Source organism: Ctenocephalides felis, unplaced genomic scaffold (assembly GCF_003426905.1).
Source record: "Ctenocephalides felis isolate EL2017-DRISC unplaced genomic scaffold, ASM342690v1 CF-g0.4_SCAFFOLD_03571, whole genome shotgun sequence".
NCBI classification, from domain to species: Eukaryota; Metazoa; Arthropoda; class Insecta; order Siphonaptera; family Pulicidae; genus Ctenocephalides; species Ctenocephalides felis.
Window position 1 is genome coordinate 30,080,995 of NW_020539725.1, and position 19,812 is coordinate 30,100,806.

Below are 19,812 nucleotides of genomic sequence, written 5' to 3' on the forward strand. Positions count from 1 at the left end.
TTTTTTTTTTTGAACCCTTTGCTAAAAGACTTGTTTCGGTAATATAAAAATATTTACATATGTGGAAATTATGTATAAACAACTATAGGTAATTGTTTTTGAAGGTATAAAGTGATTTTTAGTCATTTATTATTTTTTGCATCAATAGAAAACTAAACAGCAAATAATTTCTGTCAAAAACTACTTTATTGTATTTCTAAATAAATATATAATTAAATAAAAACTACTTTTATCAAATCTATTCGAGCAAAAATTTCTTTTCGATATATAATACTGTTCAAAACCGGTTTTCTGCAAAAATTACTATTTGAAAATAGGTTTTCTGTTAAATCCTAAGGCTGAGCTCAATAGATACAGTAAATAGGAGTTAACTAAAAACACTTTGAACAATGACCATCTCAAAATACGAAAGTTTTATGCCTTATAAAAACTATGAATACAAAATTTGAAAAAACACGCTAAAATAAAGATTTTATTAATATATTAAGCACAAAAAAATGAGCTTGTCCTCGAAAAATATATTTCTCAAGGACAAGTTTTAATTGTTTGTGCTTATAAGCTTATATACAATATCATAATTTAAAAAGACGATCGACTACAAATTTTTGCACTGTGTACAAATTATTTTTTATTTATTAATGTTTATATCACTAAAGATATGTTAAGAGCGCTGTTCGATTTTATTTCCCAATACATGTACTACTAATGATAACTAATCGTTTAAAATAATTTCAATTCACCTGCCAAGCTTTTCGAAATACACCTTGTCTATCACGAATAATCCACCCGCAATCATAGGCGTCCTAATGACGGCAGTGGGATCGCTCCTGCGGGCCTGTCTTTCTGCGTCACTCAAAATATTCCCATTTGAACACCAAATTCCAATCAAAGCCCCCACGTAAATCGGCGCTTGCCCCGATGTATTGGAACGTGTCCATACTTATCACGTCGATGACGGGACAGACCACACGTGTTGGATCCTGAAATTTAGAGACACAATATTGTTCCCACATACTGTGATTGACGCATAGATCAACGCACGTATAGTTGTAACTGATATAACTTTAAACTATGATGTGTAACTAAATAGTGAATAATTGATATTTGAAAAATGATTATTTTTATATAAACTCCATTATTTTCTATATGTTATCGTGATTGAGTTCTTGAAGATCTAATTTAGTTATCTTGCAATCCTATGCACGCATCTATTAGAATGATTATAACTATTTTTTTATTTTCATTGAATTACGGAGATAAATTGGCATAGTTTATTTAATTCATGTTCCTACCAAAATCGGCTTTGTTTGAGTTCGTGTTCCAACCAAAATTGGCTTCGGTCGAGTAAGAGTTTGTATCAAAATCTGCCTTCCTTAAAATGCTTAAATATTAAGTCTATACCTGTTGCACACGTTCTAGTAATGGTTCCAACCATCCTTCATTACATTCACAATGACTATCCAAAAAGGTAAGAACAGGAGCAACAGCTGCGGCAGCACCCCGTACACGAGACCTCATGAGACCTTCCCTTTTTGAGTTTCGAAGAACCCGCACTTTGCTTATTCTCGCCAACTCTGCACCATCTTCGGCTATTGAAAATGATAAAAGAATATGTTTAATCTATGTATACGCACATATATGAATAAGTAAATAAATAAACTGTTATATATATATATATTGTAAATGATTTTTATTGTTATCCGAATGAATTTCTGAGTTCGCAAAACTATGAACTTAGCTACTGGAAAATAATAATAACACTGTTCTAAATTGCGACTAATTTCAATAATGCTATTATTTATCAATAACTATAGGAAAACACTTACGTGTATGTCTCAATTCATTTGAATTCAATGTAAATTATCAATAAAATGTAAATAGCTTGGAAAATATTTAAGCACACATTGATTAGAAAGTACATGGCGTCTCCACCGTACAATAAATTCCAGTGTTGAGTATAGTTATTTCTTACAAACAACAAATTTAAAATTTAACAGATCTTTATATATATTTTTTTCTTTTAGTTAACCTTTTATATAATCTTTTTTGAAGTACACAGAGTAAATGGTAATAAATATTCAAGATATTACTTAAATCTAACACAAATATTCTATAAAATAAGGCATTCACTGGTTAAATTTACATGTTATAATTATTTCCACTTGAATAGTCAGGTATTTTTTTATTATATGAAAGGAGGGTGTAATCATCATCAAAAGCATAGAGTTACGAAAAGGCCTCTTGCATATCAAATAACGAAAATTAATGGAATATAAAAAACGAAAGTAAATACGTGGTAATAATATTGAAAGCATCTTAAACATATTATCATGAATTTGTTTAGTACACAGTGAGGTACTTAACCATAGTTTATTATGCAACATAAAATCAGTGTTTGCTGAATTTTTGTCGAACAGAATTTTATAAAGCATAACGTTAAAAAAAACATTTCTTCTGAAATGTCTTCAGCTGAAACCCTAGGAAATTATGCTCCTAATTAATTATGCAGTAATATTATACCATTATTCTCTGAAAGTTTATTTTTTTATGGGAAAATGATTAATTATATTAAAATATTCAAATTATTCACATATATTGAAACTTTCAGCTGAGGTTCAAATCAAGCGTTCCCATTGACCGAATTCAAGGCACGTAAAAGCAGCGCGTGGCTTAAAAAGTCAATCGAGGGACGTTAATGTTAAGTTACGATATCGGGGTTGCTGCACGCGGTGCAATGTGGGTTTTCCGAAGGGTGTAATTTATCTTTAGATGCCGTACGTGCATGATCGGCAAGCTCGATTCTGCAGATATGAAAAATAAATTTGCAATCTGCAAACTTGCATATTCAGACGTTAATATTTTATAAAAATTTAATAAACATAATGTTAGCAAAGTGCAAATTTCAGGTATTTTTAACACGATCAGAGGCAGTAAAAGAACAAAAATTGTACCTTTACTGCCGTAGTTATTTTCTTTTAAAATCCATTTAGATATCCGAAATTCGATAAAACACCGTTCATAAGGCTAGTTATCCTGGACAATATGAATGTATAATATACTTTTATTATATTCTCATTCACACATCAGATAAGATTGCAATACTTTATTTATCATATATCATGAATGCTATTGCATCCACGTCATTTTGCATCATATGAGAATTATTTGTGCTCGGACATGTTAAATGATATATTTTATGTACATGCTAGATCAGACTTTTTTGAAAAGTTGAAATATTTTGCAAATTTTGACACCCATTCAAATTAATTTATGCATAGTATCTAAGATGTTGACAAAAATTTAAACTATATAAATTTAAATTATATAAATCTTGGTAAATTATATAAATTGGAAACAAAATAGTTCTAATTAGTAAAATCTCTATAAAATATCTGATGATTTGATGTGCATATATCTAAAGATAATTTTTGACCACTAAATTACATTTTCACAACTTTTTTTTCTTAATGGAATTGGGGCACACATCTACTCATAAATTCTTTTTATAAAGGTGTACCGCAATATCAGAAACCTTTGAAACGAATGGATATACAAAAATTTTTATTTTCATTTTTTTAGCGTTTACTATATGTAGTAATGTACTTGATGAGCAGCACTACGAGCTTAAGTAGTTATTAATGTCAGTAGCTTGTTAATAATGATTATGGAAATTTTTAAATAATCTATAGATAGATTCTATTGCAAATAAAAATCATAATCAATGTGAAAACATTACAAATCCCTAAATCAGTGTCATCCATGCACCGATAAGTTTTCACCTTCCTGGTAGCGGCATCAGCGTCCCGGGTAGAAGTAATAATACAAACAATTCGCGCAGCAAATTCGTTTCCGATTCTCGCGGGAGATCCGACCGTCGATGCACTCTGCACGTACGCTATCAGGAGTTAAATTGCACTATCGCGAAATACACTGAATTTGCTGTACGACTTATCGGGGATAAAATTTTGTGTTCGTAAACGCACTCGACAATGCAAGAAGTAGCACTTTTCGATATTTGCGAAAGAGTCATTGAATGTATAAAAATATAGAAAATAGTTAAATTAAGCAAGTTTTTAAGATTACTTCAGAATCAGCTGAACAAACGTTGGATACTTGCACAATGTATTCAGAATATATACACATACATTTGGAAAAGTAAGCTTAGTCTAGATATAAATGATAACTAGACTAAGCTTACTTAGGGTAGGACAGGGCTCAAAGATCCGTGGGTAAAACGTCCAACACCGATCTCAAAGACAAGTAAAGCTAAGTTTTTTTTAATAACAACATTTGAAAGTAAAGGGAAAAAGATGTATAATAAGTTAACACCATGCTATCGGGAGATAAACTACAATGCTTGAAAGTTGAACAAAAGCATTATCTTTCGTTGTTAGTTTTTTAAATTGTGAGCACTGTTGTTTAGTTCACGTTAGTTTAATCTAATATAATTTTAAGTACACATTCTTTATTAAAACTTTTGAAAGACGTAATGTTAATTTTAACATAAAAATTTAGTTTCTGCAAAGCTGTATTAGCTGGCAGTTTTACTAAACATAGTCAGATAGTTGTTTGTAATTGCGCAAAGTCAAATTAGACCATGGTGCCCCGCGCTACCTCACTTCATGACTCACCTAGTTGACCTTGGATAGAGAATTCAGACTCCGACAATGCAGTAAAAGGAATGACTTGTAACGGATAACACATATTGCTAATTATATAAAACTATGAACTATAAACTATAATTTAGATTTTCATATTTTAGATTTTAAATTATAACACACTGATGATGAGACAAACCTGGTCTCGAAACGTTTGTAAAATTATTATTTAATAAATTAGTGCAAAAAAGTGTTGTTAGTTTGTATTTCTAAATTAATATCTATCCACTCAGAATACACATCGTCATATATATATATATATATATATATATATATATATATATATATATATATATATATATATATATATATATATATATTCAGAATATCCACTGTATAGGCACAATTTGGGCACGATGTAATACATGCACGTGTAGATGTGCATATAACCAGTTATCACACATAACAAAATATATATACATGCATATGTGTATATATTTTATCAAATAAATATATTATACATTTTTTCAATTTTTCTTAATACACCATTTTTTTTACCATCTATCTCGCTCTTAGCAATTGCTCCTTAAAGTATTAAACAAATCCAACGAATCAGACAGTCTGCAGACATTGCCCGTAATGAAAAGTTCTCGAATTCAAGTTGTGAAAAGGCTCTAGATCGTGTTCAGATATCGTCGAATAAAAGAAGAGATCTCAGCCGCCCGCTCTCAACGAACCCGGGATATTTCCAACACAATATTCGTTCGTCGTAAGTGGATTTCGCACAAAAAGATTGCATGGTAAGTATTCGCGGAATACATATATCAGCATTACCAGACAGAAATAGTGCGGCTACGGCACACTAAAAGAATAGTTGGTCGACAACTTGCATGAAATATCTGAGAATGCATTCAATAGAGGCAGAAATGCATTATTTTTTGCCATATAACAGCAACAGCTATTTTTTTAATGATTCTTATTTCTACTAATACATACCCTAAAATTACTAATAGACTTCATGTTTCTCAATCAAAAGACTTTATATGATTATTCTTGTTTTTTTTTCACGATGTTTTTAAAGTATTTAAATTGCTTTGTATTGTAAAGTGCTTTGTTTAATCCTTTGCAATATAATTTGCAATTTTTCTACTCACATGTTACTCTCATATTTAGACTATTTCAACTTTCTTAATATGTGTCTGTCTAATTCGTTATCACATTTTAATGCGTAGATTGATCCAGACCAATTTTAGACCGTTTTTTACATTTTTATCAAAGATAAAATACTGCGCAATTGTAAGAAATTATTTCCAAAACAGTTCTAGTTACACAAATATAAAAATACACCCCTAAAAGAGAAAATAAAGATAATTAGTATAAGATAATTATATATTATTTATTCGTGGATATAATTCAATTAACCTTTGTTATGCTTAATTGAACACTCCCAATATAAAAATTATTTAAATAATAAAAAAAACATTTTTAATAATAAGTAATTGTTCACTAATATTTAGATAACATTAAAGGTTTATTTACCAATATTCATGTTTAAAGTAAGTTTTTTCAAAGCTCCCTTTCTAAAATGTTGGGCATGTACCACTCTGCAGTACGCCGAACGCGCCAAAACAATAAAATGCAAATTATATACAATCAGAATTTATGGATAAACTTTTATTTCCTGATATTGCGCACCAAAACACATGCTCGCATATGTTTCAAAAGAAATGCTTTCTTTTGATCGAATTGCCGCAGTATACAGAATAAGAAATTTGTTACGAATAACTATGTACAATTCAAGAGAATGATCATTCAAATTGAATGATTGAGTGAAAATTAATTTATTTACTTGGGAAACAATATAGAGATAACACGTTAAAAAAGCAGATATTCGTTAAAATATAATTCATTAATTTAACTTATTGTATAATTCGAATACATGTCAATTTAGAGGAAAATTCAGGTTTTGATATTTAAACAACCGATTAGCTAATGTTACTCCAAAAAGCTTTACCACCTTAAGAAAAGCTCGAATCTCGTAAATTAAAAATCCACAGAGGCAAAGTATTCTTGATTTAATATTAGATTCAAGAACTGGTATAAATTTTCATTAGCATTGCTAAAGTTAAAATATAATCCGTTTACACGAGTTTCACGAGTTATAAAGATGATATATAGAAAATTCTAAATCAACTGGACATTCAAGCGAGACTTACCAGGATAAAATATTTTGCACAATTCCGATTTTCTCCATAATTAGTAAACACAAAATTTCATGAAAATTGATAACAATATTTGGGATTCCTTGATATTAATAATAAGGCATATTTATCTTATTATTTTTATATGATCTTTAAACTAAAATTTTCAATTCCTTTACTACATGAACCAGAACGCTTCTTTATCTTTCGTACATGCACTCCCGAGCAATTTCGTTAAACCATTTCGAGGTTCAAATATTATAAATCTTAACATTTCGTTTCAGCAGAAATATATGCTCCGGAATCGGTATATGGAGAAACGTGCTTTCGAGAAGAAACAAACCAGCGACAGCAATTGCTGCCGCCGCGGCTCTGCTTATTTATTGCATCGATTACATGAATTGCATATGGAAATGCAGCGGGAATAAGATCGGGAAAATTACCATAGTGAAACTGCGGTGAGACCGGAGCAGAACCTTCTTTGCATTTAAAATAGGGCTTAGTACTTAAAGGTAATAGATCCTATAATTCATGGACTTTTGTAAATTTCCTACAGTTAGAAATACTTTATCTGAATAACTTGCATATGTAAATTATTTAGAAGTTTCTATTCATACAGTTTGTTTTCTTATGCTCAAACATGTGCTACAATGCTTCGGTATCCTGTGCTTTGTCGTTTAATTCCCTGCATCTTCTCTTTTAATCCTGTTTTGTTTTCAGTTCTAATTACTTCATGCACTATTATGTATTAATTTACTAATATTTGCCCAAGTTTCCTTTTCCGCAACCATATCAAATATACTTCTTTCATCTACTTTCCTTGATGCTTCCAACGCTTTCTCATTTATTACTTTGTCGATCGATTTTATTTTAACCATTCTTGCCCGATATCTCAAAACTACCAAGTACATTGTTTCCGCCTTTTTTTAAGTCAATGAATCCTATCTTTTCATAGCCATGCTGGAAATGTAGCAGTTTATCAGTTCCTTCCACAAGTCAAGACTGAGAAACTGATTTCTAACAGACGTTTTAATGCTGGAGATTTATACACAAATCTCTCTTGTATATTATACATCTTTGTTGCAGATCCTTGCCAAGTACAATTTTAACTGATACGGATCTTTCTATTTTCAAATTCCTATCAATTCTCCTCAAATAGAGTCAAATTATTTATTTATTACCAGTTTATCATAGATTGTTATAAGGTCTATAGCAAAACAAATTCAACCTATTGAAAAACACTAATATTTATTTGGAATATCTAAACAAGTTTGAAAATGTCTAATTGCTACCTGCTGAGTTATATATTTACTAAGGTGATCATATTTTTTCAAGTAAAAACCGAGACGGTAATTTTTAGTTATGCTAAACCGAAAAGTAGATAGAGTAAAAAAAGTATTATTATTCAAAACAAACAAATACTATTTAAGGATAAAATAAAATTCTGTCTTTTCTGAATAATTTTTTTTATATCAGAGTTACTGACTAAAAACTTCAGATTACAAACTTTTCATAATTTTCATCATAATTATTTAAAAATAATTGGTAGTTGTCAGGCAGTCAAAAAATTGATTTACATAAATTTTTGTTAATTTGAAAATGAAAGATTAGAATTATTAATGTGATAAGATATTTTAACTTGTCTTGGGAATTTTGTATATGGCAATTTTCTCATTCATAACGAATTTTTTTATATAAGCATACTATTTGTACGTAACATTTTCAGATATTTGATGGTGGTTACAAAATTGTGTTATCATGTAAGAGCAAAGATTCAATTTTTGTCTTATAGTTTTCGAAAACCCGCAACAATCCGGGACAAAAGAGCTAAAGCCGGGACAAATATTGCTTTGAAAAACCCGGAACACAAGGTGGAATTCCATGACTGTCCTGGCTAAACCTGGACGTATGGTTTATGGACCGTTATTTACACCTATATTCTAACATGGTAAATTGCCTACTACAAAGATAGTATTTCAAACAATTTCTAATAATAATTAATGTGACTCAAGCCGTCTTTGTATACAAAGCAAATAATTCAGTCTTTAATAATATAATGCTAAATTAAATCCCTATAATACTTTTGTTTGTTCATAATTAAGCAACTACAAAAAATAAATAGACCGCTATCTTCTCCACCTCTACCCTCTGCTGTTTCAATCTCGTTAGAGCAGAATCTCTTTATATCTCGGCTTGAAAAACTTCCAGTTGTATTTTTCCATCGTATTTAACGTTTTTACAGCGAGAAGCCCCAGGAAGCCGTCTAATTAGTGCCTGTGGTTTTTATTCCCGTGAAAAGCGTCTAGACAAGAAGGTCTAAAGCCGCAGATGTTGCAAAGTCTAATGCGTTATTTGCAACGTTCGTACGGGTTCTTAATAAACCTGCACTGGCAGACTCAATGCAGAAAGTTAGGAATAAATAAATGTGGAAAGTTCTACATACGATGGAAACAAATTGCTACTGGGCGTGATTTTAATTGAATGCAAAGTTTCAGGTAAAAAACAGCAACTTTCTGGTTTGCTAATCAACATTTGATTAACTATTTTACGACTATACTTGATTGCCTTTTATCCTATATCATTAGTCTTTATAATAATTGAAATATTATCAGATATATGCATGAATGTAATATATGTCCATATATAATATAGGTAATTAACTATCCGAAGTTAGTTTTTACTAAAAAATCTTACTTGCTAATTTGATATTTTCTCGACGTTTCAAGCATTTCAGAATGATTTAAAACTAAATTTGATAAAGTGTGCGTATGTGAGCCTATTTGACTTTTCTTTCGAAAAATATTAGTTGGCAATCTTGCTGATTAGTATTTGGCAATAATGGATAGGGGTGTACGTTGTTAGTAATTGAATGTCACTTTGTTAACTTCCCTTCATCCTAAAGGAGAAGTTTATATTTTCATCAACAAATCAGATTTAAAATCCATCAAAAATTTTATGTTTTCTCGACGTTTCATTCCGAATCGAATGAGACCAAATTTGGAAAAACTATGTATGTGTGTGTGTATGTGAACATATTTTTTGCTGTAAATCGACGTTTTCTCAAAAACGCCTGAACCGTTTTCAGAAATTTAAAAGCCATTTGATGTATCTTGATGATCGTTTGTCAGTTTTGTGCGACGGATTTCCAAGCCGTTTCTTTGTCATTTGGAAAAAAGTGTTGAACGTTTTGTCCACATTTGAGCACATACTACCAAATCGATTTTGAAAAATCAAAAACTGTTCGACAGATATTAGTTGGGCATGATACTGATTAGTTTTGGATAAAAATCTACCGAGCCGTTTTCTTCTAAATAACTTTTGAAAAAAAAAATTAAGTCGATTTTTATTGAACCTTTTTAAGCGATATATATCATGGTCTTATAGAACTTACTGAAATATCACGGCCTTACGACAAGTAGTGTAATTTCAAAAATTCATCAAAGTATGAAAAAATGAGTCGTTTTTGACGTTTGTTGAAATTAAAATTAGACGATTTACTGGTATAACGATAGAATACTTGGTCTTAATGAACATACTAAACTATTAAAGTCCTATGAAAACTAATTCAATTATAAAAATTATTAATTTTTGAAAATTTGCTTTTAGAAAATGCCCTGAGTTAATGTGTTTGTTTGTTTTCAATTATGTGTAATAAATCCACTCGGAAAACTTTTGATCACTCATAAATTAATTTATTTTTCATTAATTAAGTCGTCTATTCACACTTATCGGGAAGTTCATGTAACTTGCCTCAAGGCAAAATACCAATACCAACTAGTATTTTCACATTTTTGACCAGTTTTCAATGATACTTAAAATGACGATAGAATTAATGTTTTATAGGACCATCCCAAAATATTAAAATTGTTGAATTATAAAAATTAATAAACTTTGGAATACTTCCGGGTTTTCAGGACATATAAGCATTTGTTTATGTACTTTAACTTATATAATTACATATATTAAGTATGCTAGAAAGATATCAATTAGAAATCGCATTGACTAATTTTTAGTTAAACCGAAAACTTTATTTTCGAAATAATTCGTTACAATTTTCATCTTAACAGCTGATTATTATTAATTAAGTCGATTATAAACATGTATGGAAAAGTTTAATCAACTTGCTTACGGCAGTGGTTTCAAACCTTTTCGCAATGCGTCCATCTCCCTGCGGTAATTTATCAACAAAAGTTAAGTGTTGAAAACCACGGCATTAAAACAAAATGCCACTCACATCTATTTTATTTATAAGTCTGATTATTTTCCATTTGTCAGTTACTTTATACCATTACAGTTATCGAACAAAAACTTTGTCATTAATTTGTATTGTCCACAAACACTGATTTAACTGAATAATTTGTAAATATTCCACTTGATAAAACATGAACTTTTAAAACAAAATATTAACCCATAATATAATATATATCCATAATAATATAATATATCCAAAAATATCTATATATCTTCAAACTGACTTAGGAAAGGTGCTTCGTTCAATTTACCATTGCCTATAAAATTTCTCACAATTATTACAAAATTATTTCATTTTACAAAAACCTCAATAATTTGAGGTATAGCCATTATCGTGGCTAATTTATCTGATTGTAATTACATAAGTAATGAGTCCTAAATCTGAAGCATAGAATAACAGCTACCACTAGGAATTTTTTTTAATAAACTTTGAGTCAAACTCACGGATATTGCAAATAGAAAATCGACCGCATAGTTTTTTACTTGCCTGCATCCACCTTTTCGAATCGTTTTACCCAAATAATATAAATCAATATGCCCGCTATCTCTCAGAAACAGATGGAATTAATTTTTTGCTATGTACATTTTTATTCTGTCGGGCTTACTTCGGATACGAATGAGATATTTTTCTACTTTTGTTACGACAGCTAGAGAGAAAAATGTTTTGTTCCAGATAAGTTAAATTTGATTTACGATATGTGGTTTTTGAGTCGTGCGATCTTATTAGATAGACGCAACGTGAAGTCATTGTGAGTTACCACAAAGAATTTTTGAAAGAAATGCGCATAGTGAATGTATTTACATATATAAAAGACAAAGCAAAGTAGTGCTATAATATTCTAAGCAATGAGAAAAGTATGATAGTATCAGCTTTTGTTTCCAATATTTTATTCAGACATTCAATAAATCAGATTATTTATAATTAGACTTAACATAAGAACCTATATATCGGAATAAGGTCATTAAAGAATATGGGATAGTCAAAAGGACAAGGAATGTAAAATATATTTGAGATTTTAAAATAAACATGAAAATCAGCAATAGACTTATTATAAATGCAATAGACATGATTATTAATGAAAATTAACAATAGAAAAAATTTTGCCTTTCATAATAGCAAGTGATCTAAAGGTTAAAAACAGACGAGGAAGAATAAAAAACCCAATAAACCAGGAAATTTTGATAACTTCTAATATTGATAATCATTTCAACCATAAAATAAATCGTGCAAATAGACATGAAATTGCTAACCAGTGTCAAATAGCCTTTACAAAAAGGAATGCTCAATCTGCGTTAGAACTAGATTTTACATTGAGTTTGTTTTAGAGGTTATAATCTAAATATATGTAACCTCAAGAATAGATGTTCTAAAGAGTGAACAAAATTAAACTTTAGTAATGTATAAAGTTAAAAAAATTTTTTTTTGTTAGCTATGAAAAAAATTATCAACATAAATAACCAAAAGTAATATTCAATATCAATAAAATAGTTCTATTTTCAGCTATTCATTATTCATTCACATGTTTGAAATGCTACTTATATTTGATAAAATGATTATAATCATTAATATTTTTTAAAAGCTACACTCATAATAAAATGAGGATAATGCAAATTAGCTACTAAGACCACATCACTTAAAAATGTTGACCTGAAATGGAACTTGCCTCAGACTTGACAAGAAAACCCAGCACTGGGGTGATTTTTTTACATTCTTCAATTAATAATTGCTTTAATTTAATATTTTCATAAAAGCTCATAAAATAATATTGTTTTGATTACTATAGATAATCTCAATACGAATAGCAATTTTTAATAGTAATTTGTTTACACTTTGTTCATGTAAAGTACTACTAAATAATTATTCTTTGAAACACAATATTTTAGGAACTATCAATATTTTTAAAAACAACGAAGAACGTTTCGACAATTTCAAACGAGTGCCTACGTTTAGTAAACTAAGTAAAAAATCAAAATAACATAAAAAGAAATAAAATTAATAAAATCATATATAAAATAACCCTTTAGGTTTAAGTCTTACCTAAAGTCCACAAGGTAAATTTATAATAGATTTTTTATACCTTTCGTAATAGCCAAATACATAAAATTACCGCACCCTACCTATCTTATCTCTTGACCCAAGTAGTACATTTCAAATGCTACTCTAATGCGAGTTATACGATTCTAGATAAGATGGAAGTATTTACTACTGAATCGAATCGATAACTTTAATTCGCGGCTGTAAAAGTTGGAAAGAAAACTTATGAGAAGTATCTTAAGTGCTGATGTTTGCAGAAAACTCTACAATCAGGTTTGAATAGTTGAAAATTCATATATTTTTATGCATATTCATCATGGGTACATTTATCTAGATAGATTTATATAGATAGTAAAAAAATAAGACCATAGTTCAGTTTTCAAGTCTGCATTATCTTAAATCATACAAAAATTTATTAAAACTGATTTTATATCTTGACTTTTTTCCTAGCATCTCATATTTATCATATCATATACATACATTAGTGAAAAAAAATTGATTCAAGTGAATAATTCATGAGAACTTGAAAAGTATTATTGAACATATTGATAACCCCCGCTACAATTGAAAAACTAGTAACGCGTTGCGATTAGATTATTATAAAATATATTTCTCATATTTTGCTTCATAATAAATTTCAATTTTCATTAATATTTTGCCATTACCAACTTCAATGTCGCAAAGTACAAAGTTTATTGCGGGTTCAAACATTATAGGTCAGCAACGACATAAGTTCGACCGCCTCTGACGTAGGACAAAGCTCTGAGCTTTTATGCGCTACGGACGGTGGAGCGTGCGGTTAAATATCGGATATATTATGTCACTAATATTAAAATTAAATTATGTTATATATGTAAATATAATAGTATTACATTTTTAAAATTTCTACATGCTTTATGAAATGTTAATTTTGTTGGCATATATTAGTTCATTGAATTATTTACATAAAAATGAAATGATTCGAATCACTACTGGGTATTCTGTAACCTTCAGAATATTTTCTAAACTTTTCCAATTTATACGAAGTCCAAGAAGTATTAACACACAGTTTATGATAATGCAAAACGTTATTACAATATTTGTTAATAATTCACACTGCTTACAGGTTTTAGGGAGAGTCATCAGATAAACTACCTGTTATTAATATAAGCCAAATAATCCATGCTAAAACCAAATATATTACTTGTATTAAAAACCTTGCTAAAATATTTATTTTCATTTTCTATAAATAACGACTGTTCTAACGATATGTAAGAGTGTAATAAATAAAAATTTCGTCATCAGAAAAATTGTTCATTAATTAATATCGATAACTATTGCTAAAAGTTATTATATTTTGTATAGCATGTTTTTAAATAAATAGAATTTACATGATCGAATTTAAATACTACCCTGGAATAAATAGCGGTTGCAAGTGTAACATATGAGAATATGTAGAAGCTTTACTGCGTTTGATAAAAGACAAAGCTTTGAGCTTTCATGTGGTGTACTATAACTGGTAGAAGGTTCTAAGATAATAAAGAGAATATATTTATTAAAGACAGAATGAATAAATGCTTACCGCACATATATTAAAACGATATGTAAAATAAATTGGACAGGCATATAGAATAACTATAATAAAATAATTAAGAATGAGTTGCTATAGATCAGTTGTCTAACCATTTCAAAAAAACATGTAATGCAGATTTCTCGTAAAAAGCAAAGCTTTGATAAAATGCGAAAACAACAGTCATTAAACAAAGCAATAATAAACTAAAATTTGACAAAATTTGAAATAAACATTACGGAAAATCTTTCAAACATAAAAGTGAAGTGTATTATTATTTGCAAATGATTGTTATTTAAATCAGTAACAATATTAATTAAATTAACAATGAATAAAGTTGACATTACTCTTAAAAATGTCAGATAAAGACACTGAATGGATAAAGTTTTTTTATTACTACATGTAGGGGAAAGTCCCGTAACGCCGGACGGCACCTAACGCCGGACACTCTATTTAACACGTATTATTTAAGCTAGTATAAATATTTCCATTTCAAAATACGAATGAAAGAGGCGCGAGAATGTGACCCACACGGCCACAGCGGGAACAACCGTTTGCTGTTTTAGGCCCAAAATCACAGCGTAACCTAAATAGCAATTGAAGTAATTCTAGTATATTTATTCATTTACATTTTAATTGCATTCAAAGATAACAGTAGTACTTGATTGTTATCCGTGAAGTGGTAGAATATTATTAGATATTTTAAACAATTTTAGTAGGTACCAACAAATGAACGAACATGTCTATCTCTTAGCACCGAAACTATAATGTCGTCCCTTAGCGCCGGAAAGTAAACATATTGATATTTCTTGTGAGAACTGATGTAATTTATTCTAATTATTTAATTTTGTTCTGTATGAATGCTAACGGTCGTTACACACCTCTATTTTTCGTATTTCCTAGTCAAAGAATGAAAATCTTATTATAAATGCTCCATCTGAGAGCATCGGTGTGGCCCAGCCAAAAGGGTGGATAAATAGTGATTTTTTCTGCAATATCTAAGAATATTCGTCAAACACACGTGGCTACACATGTGCTCAATGCAGGTTATTTTGAAATGTGCGGTACTAGGTGCCGCTTTTTAAAATCATATTTTTTGTTACTAATTATTTTTAGTAAAGGTTGCGTTTTTGTTAATTTAGATTGATTTCTAGCTTTGTTATCTAATACAAGTCATAATTTAATGAACATTTCGTCAGAAATTTTTGATTTATTCATAAATAACCTTAGGTGTCCGGCACTCGGGGACTTCCCCCCCTAATAACAATCTGAATACAATATATTAAATAAATGATTTTGACCCTTGAATTGCAAAGTATCATATGATACAGTTCTAAACATTTTTAAAATTGACTTGATTTTGAACAAATAAGCTCTAAAATAACATATATTTCACGCTATAAACTTTCAGCTTTCTGTGTCTTCACACTAATAGAACAAAAATTTAAACAAATATAATCGATATAAAAGGAAACCAAAATAGTTTAATATTAAGGATTTTGATTGAATAAAATAAAGCTTGGTGTTATCAGTCTTGAATATCGAGTAATGTGTGACATGGATATAAAGTTTGTTGAATAATCAATTAAGTTGAGTTAATTTTATATAGGTACAAACAAGCACTAAATTAACATCTATTTCAAATATCACAAAAGTAGTCTTTCGGGATAGAAGTTCGACCGCGTCTGATACGAGACAAAGCTCGGAGCTTTTATGTGCTCGGCGACAATGGGTGGAGCGCACGAGATAAATGTCCGCGCGCTTACATGTTGCGCTCTAAGGTAATGAGGTTTGATGGAGTGAGCATGTGTTAAGAAGCTCAACAAACTGAAATGAACTCGCTACCTAACGACGTATAAATTCCATGTTAAGACACAATGTTCAAAGGACCAAATATTCATCAAGAACAGAGGTTAAATTATATGAACACTAATTGCAATTATATATCGTCAAACAGGTAATTACATATACCAAAGCAATGAAGCGAAGAAATCACATCCTGTCAATAGTAGAATTTTTCATAATTTATATTTCTCTCTAAAAAAATAAATGTTACATGCTTTTCACTTTTTCAGATCTCAGTGACTTTAAGTCGAGCCGGCGCAAAATTGTTGCGAATAGTAATGTCTTTGCTATAATAAAAATTAGAAATGTTCTCACTCAACTAAAGTTAAAGCTTGTTAAAAAATGTGACAAATTTGGCACATATCAATGGCTACTTTAAGAATGCGATAGGGTCATGATATACACAGCTGCTGTATTTATCAATTTCTAAAACATATGTGAATAAATAATTATTAATGAAATGCTTTTTTATATCTATACATATCTATACATATGTGCTCATGTAGTAATAAAACTTTGCGTAACTATTATGTGAGATCATAAAATGAATCTGAAATCATAATTGCAGCACTGCAGTTGTAAAAGAACTACAAACTTACTTTCTAAATACGTTATTACTTTAGTGCCGGTGAGTTTGATAACGTTAATCTATCAATGTCACAATACGAAGATGCAATTTATGTATTATACAACTAAATTAAATGCATGAATAATTTATTTATGTACCGAATCGGACTGAAGAAATATAGAATCTTGTTCATAAAGGCGACTTGTTACCAACGTTTCTTTACTTTTTATTTATTGTACATATTTATATTCATATATTTAACATCTTCATACTTTTACAAAGATATATAACTGATTTTAGAAATATTTTTGATAGAAATATATTTTGTGATCTTCATGTGTTACCATAATAGCTTTTCATCTCTTAGAATATATTTTACAATACATTAAGATGCATCATTCAGAAATTGACTTCTGAGAATTCCAGAAGACTAATAATATTAAACAAAATTTAATTTAATATTTTGTCAACTTCAAAAAGCAAATTGTTTTTATAATATTGCTATTTCAATTATAGCACTGAACTTGGGCATAATCATTAGTATTAATTTTGAATCATCAATAAACATCAGCTAATAATAATTTATGCTTTTTTAGTAATCGCATAAAATCAAAAATGAAATTGTTGCATATCTTTACGTTTTAAGGTCTTTTGAACATTTTGGCATACCTTGAAAAAATGTATGTATGTATGTGGCTATGTCATAAGTATGTATGTTAGTTCGGAAAAAAAATTTAAATTACGGTATGGGAAGTTCCTGCAATTTTTCCTTAAGGCACGGTGCCATGCTCTACTATAATATACATTAAGTCCACGATATTGATATTTGTTCTCTTCTGTCCAGAACGAAAACGAATTCATTTTCAATGAATTATTGAATTGTCATGGTCGTAATTTTATGAAAAGTATCCTATCATAAAATACATAAGCAAGGCAATGCAGTTATCAAATATACATTCTAATATGTATATACAGATATACAGGCATATATTTGCATCCATGACTATCATAAAAATAATAAGGGCGCATATTACGTATCTCATCAAAATATAATGGTCTCAAATAAATTATGTCAGCAATAAACTATATTAGAACGTCCTGGTACCTGAGCACAATAAAGTTCCTGTCGAGTAAGCAAATAAAACACGATTTACTTCCGAGACAGAGAAGGAAGAAATAAGAACAAAAATAATATAAGTGCAAAGCATTAAGTGATTTACGATAATTGTTTGTACACAGCCGTTTGTACGTGTTTGCTCGGCTCTTGGAAAATAGGCCTTGGAAAAATGTAAGTGAAATATTAGGTTATTTGATACAGAGCGTCCTAGAACTCAACGTCAAGCCGAAACTGGATGATAAAATAGATCGTAAGTACCTTTAATAAAATTCATAAAATATCACATGGAGTTTGAATAGTGTATGGCTATGTAGGACAGTTGTACATATATTGTTGAATAAACAAAAGTTTGAAAGTGAGAGCTTTTAATTACAACCTAAGACTTTGGTCAAACGGCAATTGTGGTTAATTTTTGTTCATTTAAACTTCTACACCCCAACCCTAAATATCCTTTCTTGGTTACTTTTTTTTAAATTGACAACACAAAACAAATATCATGTCCGTTCTTTCAATATAGTGCGCCATGTATTACTTCATCATATTCTTTCATTAGCTGATGATTATTTATGATATATTTTCTATAATCCCAATAGTGATTTTGATCAGTTTTTCCTCTCAGGAAAAAATCAAATTTCTGAATGATACATCTTATTGTGTTCTAAAATATATTCTACTTGAGATAAAAAGCTCAATTTGTGATTTGCGAAGATAAAATATTTTTTATCAGAAATATTTTTAAGATTTACTAAATACTAAGTGAGTTGTGAAGACGTTAAATACGTGAATATAAACATGTATTATGGTAACAAGAAGTTATGATGGAGATTTTATATCGATTTAGTTCGATTTCTTGAACTCAAAGTCAAAACAATGACAATTTCTAAAGGTTTTCTTGAATAAAAATTATTTGTAAAACTATGAAATCAAATTTAAAAAATTGCTCGACTTTGAAAAATTCTCCTTTAAAAAATGTGCCTACGAGTATTTAATCAGAATTGTTAGTTGATAAATACATGATAGTTTTATAACAATGGAATTGGAATTCCAACAAATACAAAAAACTCTTTGCTAGTGCATTTTGCTTACAATCTAATGTGTTTTAATTTGGTGCACCAATGAGAAGTAAGTAAGAACGGATATCATTGTCACTTGATGTCGGAGTGGACGATATCAAACGCATTAGACATTGAAACACTGTGACAAAATTTTACACCCCAAATCTGATTGGTGTGGCTAAGAGCTTTGGACTTGCAACTACTAAGTTCCAAATTTAATACTCTTCATAAGTCCACACTGACATTAAATAGCAGCGCTCTATAATATAACATCTTAATCAATAAGTTTTTCAGAGCATATTGTTTCAAACATAAACTTATAATTTTAAGAATGAATAAGAACGCTTAATATAAGAAGTAATAAGAAATATTCTATTCTAATTTCTTATCTAAATTCTATTCTTATTTCTACTCTAAATTATCTTTACAATATTGTAATTTCAGTATTTCAACGTAAATTTGTAACTTGAAGTATTAGTATTAATTAGAGTAATTGATCCTGTTTTTACTTCCTTACAAAAACAAATATTTAAAAACTATCATGTCGTCAAACCGCATAAATTAAGAGATCACTTATATTGTTATAATTTATA

The 19,812-nt window shown here is 29.3% G+C and overlaps 1 protein-coding gene across 1 annotated transcript in view; it reads right to left on the reverse strand.

Moving 5' to 3' along the window:
- The window catches only part of LOC113387006 (polypeptide N-acetylgalactosaminyltransferase 2), a 723,548-nt gene that overhangs the window by 44,671 nt on the left and 659,065 nt on the right, over window positions 1-19,812 (reverse strand). Inside the window, exon 5 of the mRNA XM_026624766.1 lies at window positions 1,402-1,589. Coding sequence (XP_026480551.1) covers window positions 1,402-1,589 — 188 coding nt within the window. The remainder of the gene's footprint in view (window positions 1-1,401; window positions 1,590-19,812) is intronic.